This window comes from Dipodomys merriami, unplaced genomic scaffold (assembly GCF_024711535.1).
Source record: "Dipodomys merriami isolate MVZ:Mamm:240054 unplaced genomic scaffold, mDipMer1.0.p SCAF_129, whole genome shotgun sequence".
Lineage (NCBI taxonomy): Eukaryota > Metazoa > Chordata > Mammalia > Rodentia > Heteromyidae > Dipodomys > Dipodomys merriami.
In genome coordinates, this window is record NW_027202593.1 from 820,942 (window position 1) to 836,727 (window position 15,786).

At 41.2% G+C, this 15,786-nt stretch overlaps 2 protein-coding genes across 5 annotated transcripts in view; both read left to right on the plus strand.

Annotated features, from left to right (window-relative positions):
- LOC138824436 (tubulin-specific chaperone cofactor E-like protein) overlaps nt 1-6,726 on the plus strand; it is a 51,428-nt gene extending 44,702 nt beyond the window's left edge. For all 3 annotated transcript variants that reach the window (XM_070018286.1, XM_070018288.1, XM_070018287.1), the window contains exon 8: nt 3,817-6,726. In XM_070018286.1, the coding sequence (XP_069874387.1) occupies nt 3,817-4,135 (319 nt within the window). In that variant the 3' untranslated portion in view covers nt 4,136-6,726. The remainder of the gene's footprint in view (nt 1-3,816) is intronic.
- A 6,130-nt stretch (nt 6,727-12,856) lies between these two features.
- The window catches only part of LOC138824435 (alpha-tectorin), a 69,958-nt gene continuing 67,028 nt past the window's right edge, over nt 12,857-15,786 (plus strand). Inside the window, exons 1-2 of one of the 2 annotated variants that reach the window (XM_070018284.1) lie at nt 12,857-13,137; nt 14,371-14,435. In XM_070018284.1, coding sequence (XP_069874385.1) covers nt 14,372-14,435 — 64 coding nt within the window. In that variant the 5' untranslated portion in view covers nt 12,857-13,137; nt 14,371. The remainder of the gene's footprint in view (nt 13,138-14,370; nt 14,436-15,786) is intronic. The other variant, XM_070018285.1, reaches the window with a different exon arrangement.

Below are 15,786 nucleotides of genomic sequence, written 5' to 3' on the forward strand. Positions count from 1 at the left end.
TCGGCAGGGCTGCTCTCCTTACGGGGCGGAGGCCCTGCAGCAGATCCCTTTGCAGGCACATTCAGGATGGTGGAGATGTCGCCCTCACCACACTTTCCGTGGGGCCTCACCATCTTCAAGCCAGCACTGGTGTGTCAAGCCCTTCTCGTGCTGCTAGTTACAGAATCTGTTTGTTTTTCTCTTTTGGTATTGTTGAGAGACATTTTTATTTTTAAATTAGTCTCACCCAAAGTTCTGTCTTCCCCAACTACATTAAAGAATTGGGGGCTGGAAAGGTGGCTCAGTGGTAGAGTGCTTGCCTTGCATGCCTGAGGCCCTGGGTTCAATTCCTCAGCACCACATAAGCAAAAAGAAGCTGGAAGTGGTGCTGTGGCTCAAATGGTAGAGTGCTAGCCTTGAGCTGAAGAGCTGAGGGACAGCGCCCAGGCCCAGAGTTCAGGCCCCACATCCGGACCCCCTCCAAAAAAAGAAAAGAATTGGTACTTTACTTTTAATATGTAGGATAGTGGGGAGATCAAATGTGTGTTTTGTAATGATTACTTTGACAATAAAATAGTCAAGTATTCATGGTTACCCAGAAGACATGGAATGTCACAAGAAGTTTCAAGAAGAAAGGACTACATGCAGTCAGTAATGTCCTTACAAAATCTTTGGGAGGGTTGGAAGAACGGGCTTAGGCTACCTCCCCTGATTGCCTTTATAATAAAACCATAGAACAAGCCAAGTCCTTGGTGCTGATCACACTGCCTTAGTTGTCATCCAGGAATTAACCAGATGCTGGCAGGCTGCCCACTCCAGGAACACATTCCATGTACTTCAATCTGGTATGGAAGAAGATAATGCCCAAACTGCTCCATACCATAGCTGTTTGTTCTACCACCTCTGTTGAAACTGAGGGCAGACCGTGGTTGGTGAAAGGTAAATTTCATCTCCAAGAGGGCATCTACCAGGAAGAGGTTAGAAAGATTCTGTGGGAGCTTATCTAGTTTATGCATCTAAAGAAAAGGTAGCAACATGAGTTAATAATAGTGATCACGAATATTTGAGTTTGCAAGACATATAGGCATGAGGGATGTAAGTAGATTAATAAGGTATTTAGGAGGACAGTTAGTAAGATGTGTTAATGGATTGAATGAGAAAAGCGGAGAGGAGCCATAGGAAAAGAGAAATCAAATCACCATGTAGTTTCCGGTCAGGATAATTGGATAGCTTTTAGTACTGTCTACTGAGTTAATGAAAGACTAGAGAAAAAGATGTTTGAATGACAATTATTTCTGGACAAGTTAATTTTAAGAAAATTTTAGGACTTTGTAGTATTCCAGGTCATTTAATTTGTAAATACATTCGCCCATTAATAGCAAGTAGGCCATTATTATGTCAACAAATACATTGTTGAAATTAATTCAGTAGGCTATAGTGTTGGATATAAACAAGTCTAGAAGTATTACCGCTATTGTGAATTTTAGCTTTGTATTTAAATAGATTCAAGGCTTACTTCTAGTTCTTTAATCTCATTATTGAATAATTGGTTTTGGTTCCTCCCTTCTCATTCCTCATAGGTACGCTGTTGCTGTTGCCCAAGTCCTTCATTGTGTGAAAATATCTACTTGTTAGACTTATTACTGACTGAAACTGGGTTAAGTATAATGTCCTTGGTCATTCCAGTTTACTTGGTCAGTAACGATGTTTTGATCCTCAAGTTTGTTTCTTAATTCAGTATGGTCCCTTTTCACCCTATACTATTGTCTAGCCGTTGTGTTTGTGTCTTGGTTTTGGTTATCATCCATATATGAATTTCTAGACCTTAGTATTTGTAGGGCATTTTCTTCAGTCGGGTTTGCTGTCAGAGTGAGTTCTCCCTCTAGTTCTCACTTACATATTTACGGTATTCCTTTTCTTCATTCGTTCTGCCGTGCTGTGGGTGTACGTGCTGCTTTATATCCTGTTTATTCTTCAGAGTGTACACTTCCCCTTCAACTGCCTCTGTGCAGGCACACAGCATGAGTTACCTCTCCTTATTCTAGCCATGGCTACTTCTGGCTGAGACCGGAGTGGTTATCCTGTTGACTTCTGTCTCTGGAATTGAGATTGTGTTCGTTTTATACTCCATTTTTTATTTATTTGAATGAGTATGATAGGAGATGGAGTGGGGGAAAAGATGCTCTTAGACCTTTTGGGTCCTTTTAAAAGGTTATGTTGATAAACTATTACTTCTTTTGTTGCTCACAGTGATTATTTTTAGTCCTTTTTTATGCTGTTTTTGTCTGGGCATGGTGGCCTAGGCCTATAATGCCAGCAGGCAGGAGGCTGAGGCTAAAGGATTTATTCAAACAGGGCTACCTCATGATTAATCAACCACCAACCAAAGAACGATCAGGTTTTGGCTTAAGTTATGGGACAGTATTCTGTAGTCTGTGTGATCATATGAACCTTTTTTCTAAGAAATCTCCCCTAAGTAGGTGCCAGTTGTCTTTGGTTTTCTAAGGGGTATTTTAATAATGTAAGCTATGATGTCAGTACTTTTATTTGCATAGTAACATCAGTTGTCTAATTCTTATGACTGTCCTCTAAGGTCCTACCTTAGTGCAGGCATTATCACCCTGACTTGACTAATGAGGAAACTGAGATACAAGAGTGGAGTGAGTTGCCAAGTTACACAGCTAATTACAAGATGGGGTCAGACTCCAAAGGCAGAGGCAGGGCTATTTTTACCATTCTCTGTTACTCCATCTCTAAACACAGATGTCTTACTATGTCATTAATGTTCCTACCAACCTTATTATGACACCTTATGATTTTACTGAGCAAAAGTTCCAAGTGGAGTGGGAGAGGTTGAAGAATAATGTTATGTAAGTATGATAATTCTAATCTTTAATTTGCCTCTGTGTGTCTTAGCTATCAAAAGTCCTCTCAGTGTTTTCCCCTCTAGTGTATAGAAAGTTACCTGCCCCGTCCAATAAAACCATGCCCAGGTCCTCCCGGCTGGCAGTGGACTGGAGTTTCCACAGAAGAAACTTTACTTTGTGGACCCTATTCTCACTTTTGAATGTTCCTCTTGGCTTGATTTTTATTTCTGTTTTGATGAAAGAACATTCCTTATTTATCACAGCTGTATCCTTGCCTTTCACATAAATTGCTTTTATTACAGTTGGCACTAGACTGGTACCTTCAAACAAGGCTACATGGAAAGAGTTGATTCAATGGCTAACATGTGTGTTTGTGTCTAAAAGTTATGGCTTCTTAAGGCCTCCGAACCTACTTCCATCTTCCCATTTATAACCAAGGTATGTGCCTAGAGAGCCGACCCTCCTGATGCCGACCCCCAGGAAAGCAAGCTCTTTGTGGAGATCTCACCTTTCTCTCTTATTTTTGTAGTACCTGCTCTTCTAAATTTGATTTTCTTTCTAAGGCTCCCTTATTTTTTCCCACTTTGTAGCCCAGGCTGGCCTTGAACTTGCCTTAGCCTCCTGAGTACTGGAATCACAGGTTTGTACCACAAGGCCTATCCTCTGAAGCCTACTCTTACATCATTCATGCATGGTGACCATCTTCAGGGGAAAAAAGTGCCTCTTCTCTCTGCAAGAATGTGCTTTCCCTGTGGATTCCACAGAGCTGTGTATCTGGTCACAGGAGCCACAGGTCATCCAGTAACTGCATTTGTTGGTTCATAGTACATACATTTGTGCACACATATGTACAGATACTACTTGAATGAAATAGTATTGGTGTTTGAAGCAGCAGTATAGTATGGAAGAAGTCCGTAGTTCCATGCAGTGTTAATGGAAGCTGCTGATGTTATTGTTTTTATTTTTCTAGATATCATGAACTGATCACAAAATATGGGAAGTTGGAGCCTCTGGCAGAAGTGGACCTACGACCCCAGAGCAGTGCAAAAGTGGAGGTGCACTTTAACGATCACGTGGAGGAAATGAGCATTCGTCTGGACCAAACAGTTGCTGAACTAAAGAAACAATTGAAAAGTCTAGTGCAGTTACCCACAAGCAGCATGCTTCTCTACTACTTTGACCACGAAGCTCCCTTTGGCCCAGAAGAAATGAAGTACAGCTCCCGGGCATTACATTCCTTTGGCATTAGAGATGGAGATAAAATTTATGTGGAATCCAAAACAAAATAACCTCTACCAGCCTTGTAAAAACACGCATATGGACTTTTCGCAGGGCACTTGTTTCCAATGTGGTTTTCTTTAGGAGGGAAAATGTTATTTTTGTTTTGTTTTGCTTTGAGAGGGGTTTTATATCTTTTTTCCCTTAGAATGGGTAAGGGGTTGTTTTGGGTATTTTCTACCACAGATTTCTTCTGCTCAGCCAGCAGACCTGGCTGTATCTCCAGTCCGTGCATCCTTTCTCATGGACGAGGACAAAGAGATCACCGGTTGCATGCTGCGCTCACGGGTTTGTCTGTCACTTGGTTATCGTGGCAGTTTAGATGTCCTTGTGCAGATGGCGTGAACCAGGTCCCCTCAGAAGGGCCGTGTCTGCTTCAGAGGTAGCTTACAGTATTCACACATCAGCGAGAGCGTGTCCCAGTTAGAAGGGTACATGAGGAGCTCCACAGCAAAGACCAGTCCCCCTACCCTGTTCTTCCTTTCCCCCCTTCCCTCCTTTCCTTCCCTTGGACTATCAACATATACTTACCTAATAGTTTTAATCTGTTCTTAATTAACTTTTTTTTCTCAATTTGGGTTTTTTCCTCTCATTTCTCCCTTTTAAGATTTAAGCATTTTCAGCCTGACTCTGATCTCAGGTATCAGTAAGAACCTATGACTGTTAGGATCTTAAGGAAGGGTATGTGGAGTGTTAAGACTCCAGGTAAACTTTCAGCCATTCTGGAAGCACGGGCAGAGTAGTTGGCTCTCTCATATGCTATGATCTCACTGTTAACCGCCCTCCGCATTATGTTCACCATTATTTCCAAAATATGAAATGTGTCAGGTTCCAGGTTTCTTTTATTTCTACGTATGAATTCATTTCCTCACATCTTTCATTTTTATTACTTTAAGCTATTGGGAATAAAAGCCTGACTATGAGGAATCAAATAGAATCCACGGCCAGGAGAGCAGAGGGTCAGCTAATGAACTGTCCGTGGTATGCATGAAGGGGTGACGTGGGAGACTGGAGAAAGGGCTTTCCTGCCCCTGCCTGTGCCATCCATCCAATGCCCTTGCTTTTGCTTGCACTTTGCAAAAAGTGAGTGGGAAACTTTAATCAAAGGTAACTTTGATTCCCAGTTCTTCTGTGAGGTTTTGTGATGTCATAATTGCACAGTTCTTTTGTCTTAATTTAGTTACTCTTATAGAAAACAACTCTGCCTACAATCTATGAGTAAAGTTCAAGTGTCAAAACCTCCAAATTGCCTCCAAGTCATATTTTTTGCAGAAGCACATTTGAAGTACTTTTCCTTTAAAAGCTAGACCCTTACCTACTCTGACATCTTTTTGTTTGCATTCCTATCCCTTTATAAATCAGTTGTAATCAGTGTGTATCTTTCTTGGTCCTCCATGTTTACAAGTATGAGACAAGAAATACTTAGCTTTCTGCAGGTGGAAAGTAGGCAGGGAAAGTATTCTTTGGAGAATGCAGCTGTTCTCTGGTTGCATCTGACCTTTTGACCTTTGTTACTTAACTCCTCCAAATTTCATTTCTTATGAAATTTTTCCTTCGTGTATAGGTATTGTGTTTATTATTGCTACTTTAAATGTTTTCCTCTGCCACGTGGCAGATGCTTATTCTCTTGATGCACTTCAGGTTCAGCATCTGTAACGCCTTTGGCTCAGGCCTACTGAGCAGATCTGCACTTACTGCGCCCCTGCAGGTGGAAGCCAAAGGGTTTGAGGTAGATGAGCAGGGCCTACTCTCCGCTGCTGCAAACTTTAGCTTTCAAAATCATAAAGATGAGCCATGGAGATCCAGCCTGGTAGAGAAAAGAACAATTATTTTGTAGTCACATTTTCCTGACAGATTTTTAGAAATAGAGGGGGAAAGAAGTCTAGCAACAATGTCACAAAGATTAAAACTGTGGGTGCTTTGTGTATGTGCGCTTAAGTGCAGATGAGTTTGAGAGAGCAGTGTAACTGAGCCGGGCGCTTTTGTCAGCCTGGGAGACAGTTGGATGCATTCTTACGTTTTTGGAGTTGTAGGACCCCCCGCTTTCCCCAGCAGAAGGCAGAGTGAAGAGTGAACACCTACACTTCAGTCACAAGTGGAATGGTCATAATAAGATATTTTATATAAGAGTTTTATGAAATGCTTTTTTACTATCAGAGACCTGTTTCTTCCCTTATTACAGGGCACGGTGTTTATCAACTGCAGGCATAATTTCTTTTCTTATATGGCTGCATGTCAAGGGAACTTCTCCTCTAAGTCAGCTGATGTGGGTATTTTTAAGGCATTGTAACTAATGGTTTTAATGATTGCTGAAATTTTTTTTATTAGAAAAATGAATACAATTACTGGTGTTTTAGAGTTACCGAACAGAAGTAAATGAGAAAAGCTTTTTGAGCATGTGTACTTACAGACTCACTTGGGTGGCTAAGGAAAGATGCAGATTTTTTTTTTTTAATTGGTGCTGTGTAGACGCTTGTAACCAAACTACTTTTATAACAGGCCCAGAAGGAGGAAAGAAGAGATGATGGACCTTCAAGTCCCCAAGACTTGTGTAATGGGTTGTCGGTGGCTTATCCATACTTTAATATTAATTTCCTCCAGATTGAGTGGGAGCAAATTATTGACATTTATGAGGCAAAGTGCTGTCCTGGCCAGTATTACAGATAGGCTGTTCCAGGTACAGCATATTTTTTTATTCTTATAACTCTGTTATAAGAAAGGAAGGGATGAGCACTTTGATTTTTCATTTGGCCACAGAGCTGCTGAAGCTACATCACTTTTGAATCAAAATTGTTGAAATATCCCAGGTTGCTCTAAAGAAAAAAAGTCCAGAGTCATAAACCTATCGCTTAACCGTTAAAGTGTTGTAATTGTCCTTCCCACCATTGACAGAAGTACATAAAAAAGCAGCCTCCCCTTGTTTTTGTTTTGTATAAGATTTTTGACAAAAATGCAGCACAACACATAAGCCCACTTATATATAGTAAGACCAAATGTTATTACTTGGCAGGGTGGGGTGGGGGGCAGCAGTGAATGTTAATTTTAAAAAGGAGAAAAAAGCCGTGCTGCTACACTAGCCGTGCTGACGGCACAGAGGGTATTTTTTGCACAAATTGGTGGTGCCCGCCTGAGGCCTCCCACAGATAGCTGTTACTAACGCACATGAGCATGGCTTGTATCTGGGTAGTGCTGTTTCATGGGCACCGAAAACCTGAATTCAGAATCCGCCGTTCTGAGCAGTGTCGTTTCCGTTCATGGATGTGATTTTTCATTTCATGTTGGATTGAAAATGCAAACTGCTCTCCAGACCACCCAGAAGTGCTGTGTGTCTCCAGATGTGTGGTGAACTCTACTGTTCTTCATAGGTGCTTCCTTAAAATGTATGTCCATTGTAGTGGTGGAGAGGGACTGGACTCTCTCAGGCTCTTGCCAGTTATCTCCTGCAGTTAATGGAAATATATACATATATATCTATATATATTTTATTTAGAGTATAATTTAAACATGAAGGTCTATTCTTTGCACTTTTTATTAATATACAGAGAGATAATCTTTAAAAAATTAAAAATTCAAGTCCATTTTTGCTTTGTGTTCTGATTTTTTTCCTGGAGTGGTGGGTCAAAGGTAAATGTTTATACAGCTAAAAATAGACAGTGATTGGTTCTCTGGTTATGTTCTCCGGGGAATTGGTCTACACCAGGAAGTTCCTGGCCATTTGAATGAACTGGACTGGGACCTTGATGGAAGTGAAAGTTGCAGGAGAAGGATTTGGAAGAATGGATATTGCTTTTCTGTGAGCAAAATTTTATACTTTTAACATGTCTTCTGCCCTCCGTTTTAGTTCTCCTTGACACATTTAGCACTCCTTTTCCCCCAGTAAGACTGAAAATCTCATTTGGTGAAACAAAAATATAGCCAGTTTTTGTTCAAGGGCTACTTTTTTTTTCTTTTTGAAAATAATTTTCTAGAAGTATTAGAGAGTTTGAGCTCTATCTGCTTATGAATAATTTCTTCATTAGCCATTGTGAATTAAATTACTACTGAGAAGATACAAGCCATACTTTATTTCTATATTTCAAAGGCAGCCCATAAACTGCTCCCTAATGCTTCAAAAAGGCCTAATATCTAACCACTTTTAATTTAGGATTACATCTGCTTCCTATTCAAATTGCAAAGAGTGGTAACTTTAACGTTTGTGATGAATTCTATTTAATCATATTTGTTTTGAGCTTCTCTGAGCACTTACAAAGTAGCCCCATGTATCTCGATAGCCCATAACCTCTGGACTGAACACAATACGAGGTTGACCTTCCAATCACACTTTCCTTTCCATCTCCTAGGAAAAGAAATTTCTGTCTGTCATCTCAGTCCTGCAAGGTCAGCATTGTCATCCCCATTTTCTCACTAGTGGGGATATGATGGACAAGCAGATTAAGTCACATGATGGCAGGTGTCAACAAGACCAGGATTCAGACACAAGTAATTTGCTTTATCCATGCACTGGACATTGAATCTATACTTGTGTGTCCTCTGCTGAAGTTCTCCTCCATCCTTGGCCCCCAACACCTGCGGTGTTAGGTTTTGTTTAGCTAACATGCTAAAATGAGGCAGTGTTCAACATTCGTTCACTAAATTGACTCTGAAATGGAGTATCTAAACCAAGACTTGAATATGCCCTTGTGCTGATTCTTGAACGGTCATGTGTTTGGCACATCTCCCGTCCCCCTGTGTCTCAGGTACCACACTGGGTGCTGGTGGTAGGTGCTGCTGACATGACTGAGTGAACCAGTCATGGGATGCGCCCAGCACCTTTAGAGCTTGGTTTCAGCAGAACCAGTGGTGAGAGAGGACGTTCCGTTCCAGCTCAGACTTATATCAAGGAGGCCCACTGTTCCACAGGAACTTAAGCTTGGTGTTTCTTTAGGAAGGAAAGGAGTTAGCTCATTATTTACTAGAGCCTTTATGGTTTTGTTGTGGGAAAGGATGAGGCTGAAACTGATGTAGCATTCAAGAAGGAGTCTTGTGGAGAATGAAAGTACTGAAAAATGGAGCAGATGTGTTATCTATTACCATCTGCAAGATCTAGCTTCACCGCGTACTTAAGGTGCAGTTTGAGTCTTTTGAGTCTACCACAGGCTCCCATGTCACTGAGTAACAACTGAGGTGTTAAAATAAGACCAGGAACAGGAGAGGCAGACATTAACAAATGCAGACTACAGAGGGAAATGTTTAGTGAAACATCAGACACATTTCAGGGCAGGTGTCAGCTGTACTTACTGAGGAAATATGAGGGCAGTATGAACGGCTTCACTTGTTAACATTTTGCTTTAAATTTCAGATTGTCTGACAAGAAGGAGACTTGAAAACATTTAAATTCAATTTTTAAATAGATAACATGTACATGGTCCAAAAGTCAAGCGATGTAATGAAGACATACAATTGAAAAGCTCCATTCTATGGCTGTGCTCCATCTTTTATTCATCCCTTGTGTGCATACAAATCATAGTAGACAAGAATCTCATAGTAGACAAGAATCTATATTCTAATTGTTCCCGCATAACACATGAAGGTTACTGTATTAAGCACTACCTTGCCTCTTGCTTTTTATTTTGCCTGTTATCTATCTCAAAGAACTCTAGTAGAACACAGAGTCACCTCCCTCTGTATATACTATGTTTACCTTGTATATAGATGGACCATAGTCCATTTAACCAATACCCTATTTGCTTACTTTTGAGTTTTTTCCTTCCCTTTCCATCTCTTCCTCATTCCTTTTTAAATTAAAACTTTTTGATTTGCTGTAGTAAACAGCATATGTTCTCTGGCATGTTTGAATACATCTGTGGAATGTATTCCTAGAGGTGAGATTGCTAGATCAAAAGGTCAAAGTATCTGTAATTTTTATTTGTGTCAGTCGTGGGGCCTGAACTCTGGGCCTGGGCACTGTCCCTCAGCTCTTCAGCTCAAAGCTAGCACTCTACCACTTGAGCCACAGTGCCACTTCCGTTTTGTTTTGTTTTTTTTTTTTTTCCTGCTTAGTGGTGCTGAAGAATAGAACCCAGGGCCTCATGCATGCAAGGCAAGCACTCTATACTGAGCCACCTTCCCAGCCCCTGTAATTTTGATTTGTATGTGGATATTGCCAAACTAGTCTCTACTGAGGTTATATAAAATGAACATTCTCCCCCACTCCCTGGTTTTACTATTTGTAATATTCCTGCAAAGTCAAAAGACTGCACTGGCCTTGGGCTTGATGTGATTTCTGGTTAGTGCAGCCAACCTGGCCTTCTCCCCATCAGGCCATTGCAGATCCAGGCACTTACACTCAACAAAGAACACAGTTGGTGAGCACCATCTTGCTTCCTTGGTGAGATTCCACCCCTTCAGTAGAAGCCATTATTTCTCGTTAGCAATGTATGAACATTGTTTCAGCAGAGTACTCATGAAAAGTGATGGATTACTTGCCCTAAAGTCCCATGCTTATTATCTGTCATACGCTTTCGTCTGAATGGCTCTTGTCCCCAAGTCTCTTGTAGAGGAACTGCATGGGGTTCTTTGGAGGATAGGGATTGTACTATGTCTGCCTCTCCACTGTTGTTTTTAACTTTCTTCCAAATCAGAGCAAGGATACTCTCTTCAAAGGGATGCTTCGCCCACTTCTTAAGCAAACACATGGATGCTCAGGAAGCTGGCATCATCTGAGTTGTACTATCTGTACTTCCCCAGCAGATCCCAATACCATGGACTCACTACCATCTTCTGTACCCAGATTTCCTAGTCAGGAGCTACTTCACCTGAAATTCTATACCCATGCAATAGACCTTCCATGGTGCTAGTTGAAGCCCCTGAGCAAGAACAGTATACTCAGATGTGTTAGACAAATACCTGAGGAAAGAGTTTAAAGGAGATTCTGAGGTTTCAGCCCATCAGTCAGCTGGAACCATTACTTGGAGCCCAGGACAACATGGTGGCAGCAGGAGCTGTTCATCTCTTGGGAGCTAGGAAGTAGAGTATAAGGCAGAGAACATGCTGTGGTCTCAAGGACCTACCTCCTCCACACAGCCCCCCTTTCTACAGTTCACCACCTCCCTGTAGTCAACTCAGATTTTGAATTGATCAGTGGACTGACTCACTGATGTCAGAGCCCTCATGATCTAGTCAGTTCCCCAAATCTCTGCCTCTGCACACAGTTGGCCTCAGGACCAAACCTTTAGCGCATGAGCCTATTTGGAAGGCATTTGCATCCGAACCAGGTGGCCCACTGCCCTTTGTGTTACACTATGAAAGAAGGACCACCATCTTTGTAAGACACAACCCTCTTGGGTGACAGACTCCAAGCCCCACCTCCACTCCACCCTCCTCTGGGCTAAATCTTAACAGAAATCTTTGTCCACCTCATACACACCTGTATACTTTTAGACCCAGCAGCAGTCCGGCCCCAAGAAGGATGAAAAATTTGATATGGGCCAAAGGGGGTGGGATATTAATATTTCTGAGTAAACGGGAGAAAAAGATGAATGCAATTACCAATTACTATGCCATTAGCAGTTTTTAAATAAAATCAACTGCTTTGCTCCCATACATTTAGGTTGCTACGGGACTCAACGCAATCAGGATTGAGCAAAGAGATTTCATCTCTAGGTGAGTCTTGGATTTGAGTTTAATTCACTTTACACCAGGCTCCCCCAAAACTGCACCTTTCAGAAGGAAGCAGCCATGTGTCATCTGTGAATGGGTATATGGAGAGGACTCAAGTTACTAGCAAAAGAATAAACTCATTGTACAAAACCTACTGAATTATCACAGGTTTCTGGGGGGCTTTGAGGGGAGGGGAATTGAATAATTTAGATTACAAGTTTAGTTTCCCCAACCCTCTTGTCCATTTTAAGACAATCTGCCTGAAACCAGAATTGTCATTTCATTTTTGTGATCTTGTCAGGGAAAAATGTGGAGTAGTTTTTAAACCCCTCTTGGTTTACAAAAGAGTGACCTGCTAACATTTGAGTTACTGTTTGCTTAAATATCTTAGGTAATGTGGTTTATGCCAAAGCCAATGGCACTAAATGCTTGGGAGCAAAACCTAACATGGATGTTTTCTTCTGTTCACTGGACTTTCTAAATCCTCTGCCCCATGCCCATCCACTGCCCCTCCCAGCCTAGAAAGTCTCTTGGGACATCAGGAGGGGCATCCACAACTTGCTTGGGATTTCTTTGTGGAAATTTCTGCCCACACTTTAGGTGCCTTATTCATTTGGTTTGTACCTAAAAAGTTCCTTGGCCTAGAGACTGTAACAGAGAGAAAGAAGGAATAAAACCTAGAAAAGGTAAGGAACATTTCTTGAAATACCTCATGCAATCCTGGGAGAAAGCAAAGGACAGCCTTTTCAAGAACAGATTTAAAAGAGCGAGTGGGGTGGGGGTTGTAGAAAACTAACTTCATTTAAATGTTAGAGGCAGCAGATTTGTTTGCAGTTTTAATCCCAGGCCTGGGGATGCTAATTCTGTAATGTTATACAGTTGCCTTCTTTTGGGTACAAAGGGAGAAGAGGGGGGTTCTTTTGTGTTTTTCTCTGCAAAGTGATTTGATCAGAAAGAACCAAGGTTTCAGCTCCAAGTACCTGACATTTCCATCTGAATCTACTTTTTTTTTTTTTTTTTTTTTTTGGTAAGAGGTGGTGGCTGGGGGAGGGGACTGGGGAGGTCTAGTTTTTCAGGAAAAGAACCTTTCTACACAATCCTGAAACCGATCTTTAGATTTACTTTTCCTTGATCAATAGGAAGGGGGGGGTGAGAAAGCTTGATTGCAACTCAACACTTACCTGACTGTAGCACAGGACTAACTGAATTTTTAGTTTTAGAAGTACAAGATTCAGACATCCTTTCAGGAATCAGAAATAATTGGCAGCAAGTTGGGAAGAACTAACATGAATTCTTGTTTTACCTAATTGTGCCTGATTTACTAAGCATTGGCTTTCATATTTCTGCCTCAGTTCCTCCAGCCTCTACAAAACAGGTTAGTGACATGTTTTTTCCCCCCTCCATAAATACAAATATCTAAGTGAATTATGTGCTGTTCTCTGCATTGCTTCCCTAAGGGCTCTCGTCTTGCGTTTGTTTGGCACCTGCCTCTGCTAGCGTGTTTGATCTCTTCTGAAATCCTTGTACACAGTTTTCAGCAAAACTGACTACTGTTGAATATGTGCTTGAAATTGCAATGTGCATGCTTGACAACTGGAAATCTGCAATAAAATGCTCCCAGGACAAACGCATTGCTTTCCTGTGAAAGTTTGACTGAAGAGTTTCGATCACTTCAAATGATTTTTAAAAAGAAAAGAGAAAAGGAAGTTTATTTATTTTTAAGGATGCCCTTGGGCTCAGGCTTTGTGGTTAGCCATGCACTTTGGTGCTTATTGCTCAGGTGTATGTTGAATGTGGGGCTCGTGAGTGAGTTTGCCTCTCAGCTTTGTGGTGTCATGCAGACCGCTCGTGCTCCTAGCAGAGGGAAGAAACACCAGTTGCACTGATTGTAAACTGCCAGTCAAATAAGTTCAATGAACTCGCTGGAACTAATCACTTACTTGTGCACTGGGTGCTACTTTTATTATAATTCTAATGAACAACCTTTGTGTGCTTCACTTTTTCTTTCCAAGGTAGCTGTTATTCATTTTGTGAGGCAAACATAAGTGGATCTCTTAAATCACAGAGTCTTTGATGGCTTGTGAATCTGGCCAGTGAAATACTAGGTGGGTGCCATAGCATATAACAGTTATGAGACGCTCTCAACCCCTTACCTAGAGAACCCCAGGGAGTGTTAGCCTACATTTCTTTGCCGTGATTGATAGAAATCCTGGTATGACAAGTAGGAAGTCCAGGTCTCACAAAGGACAGGATTTCTGGCTTAAGACATCTCAGGGATGGCTGCTGCTCCTCAGTACTCTCTCAGATGCACAGAAGATACCTACCTGCCCTTGTTACCAATTGCTGCTCATTGATTTCCAACAATTTGCACAATCTCATTGCACTTCCAGACTGGCTTCTTTGGGGTTCTAATCTGTTCACAAAGGGTTGAAATAAGGAACTGTGCCCGTCCGGGAGTCCCAACCCGACACAGAATGACTGATGTTATGATGTGAATTTGCCCTAGGATGGTTCAGCTGTGCCTCGGGATTTGCCACCAAGCACACCTGGTGTTCTGTTTACTCTGGCAAGCTGGGGATTTTTTTTCTTTTTCTTTTTAAAATTCCAGGATGAATTATTCATCATTGCTTAGAATTTGGGTCTCTTTCATCTTCGCACTTGTACAGCACCAAGGTGAGTACTCCTGAATTCCATAAAGCTCTTGATTAGCATGCTCCTGAATTTATAAAGAGACGCTGTTGTCGAAATCATAATTGTGAGGGCAGGCGTACATGCGTCTACATATACAACAACAGAAAATGCAAATTAAATTCGCTTGTCAAGGGTAAAATACAGTAACTCTGAATGATATTCCCTTCCAGTCCTTTTTCTTACTTAACTTTGAACATAATTTGTACATTACCAAAGAAGGTCTTTAAAATAATGCAAGTTATTTCCATTAATATATGTAACACACACACACATCACCCATTTTCCAGTCATTGATTACCATCAGGCCATTTAATGGGTGGTAAGATTCCAAAGACTTATTTTTTTTCTTTTAACTAAAATTTCCTAAATTTTAATGGCCTTGATCTTGATGATGTGGATGTCAGGAAATGTATGACACAGACAAAAAAAAAGTCTAAAGCTATAAGTGGAATAAGATGAGACAGTCCTCCGCTTCCATAATTCTTTTCGCTGTACAACATTGCTCTGTTACCCCCAGAATGGGTAAGTGACAGGCAACATAAATTTCCTTCTATTGTTTGTGGATTTGAGACAAGGCTGGTCAACATAGCTCTTCCACTTTGATGACTGATTAAAATTCCAAAGGCTCTTTCTTTCTGTTTTGGGTTTGTTTGGTAAATTCAGCTGGCACATGGTTACAAGTCTCCGATGAACAGCTCTGAAAACTATGTGCATGAAGGCCTGGGTAGAATGAAATAGTTATAGCATATAAATGATAGCATTATTTGTTGCATGAAAATACCTCCCATGCCTTTGCCAAGAAAATGCGTGTTGTTTAATGAAAAAGGCTCCTTGAAGCGTACTTATGTTTACTGTGAGTTCTCTAGCCTGCCGTGAGCATGGTAGGGGTGATCTTTCTTGTATTAATTCTGGCACTCTTGCTAGGTCATGCTATCCATATGTATAATGGCTCTGGAGATGGAAATCGCAGTAGGTTAAGCCCCTCCCTTTTGTTAAGTACCCTTTGCAATTCAACAAATAATGTATGGAATACTCACAATATTAAGTGTACTGATTTTTATATTCTTCTTGAGGTTAATTTTTAAACTGTCCACTATTCCTGTGTCATGTCAGTTACCAGCTAGGGTCACTTACAGAGACAGGGTCCTGGGAGTTGCCTCTCATTAGGTTAGGGACAGACTCCTTCTTGAGGAGTTTTAATTTCCCATCCTGTCGACAGATTAATCAGTACTGTCCCAAACTCCAGGACCCATCCCATAAAAATGATAACGATTCCATGTAAATTTGAACCCTTGTTCTTACTTGGGCGTGGCTCCCCAAAAGGCTTCCCATG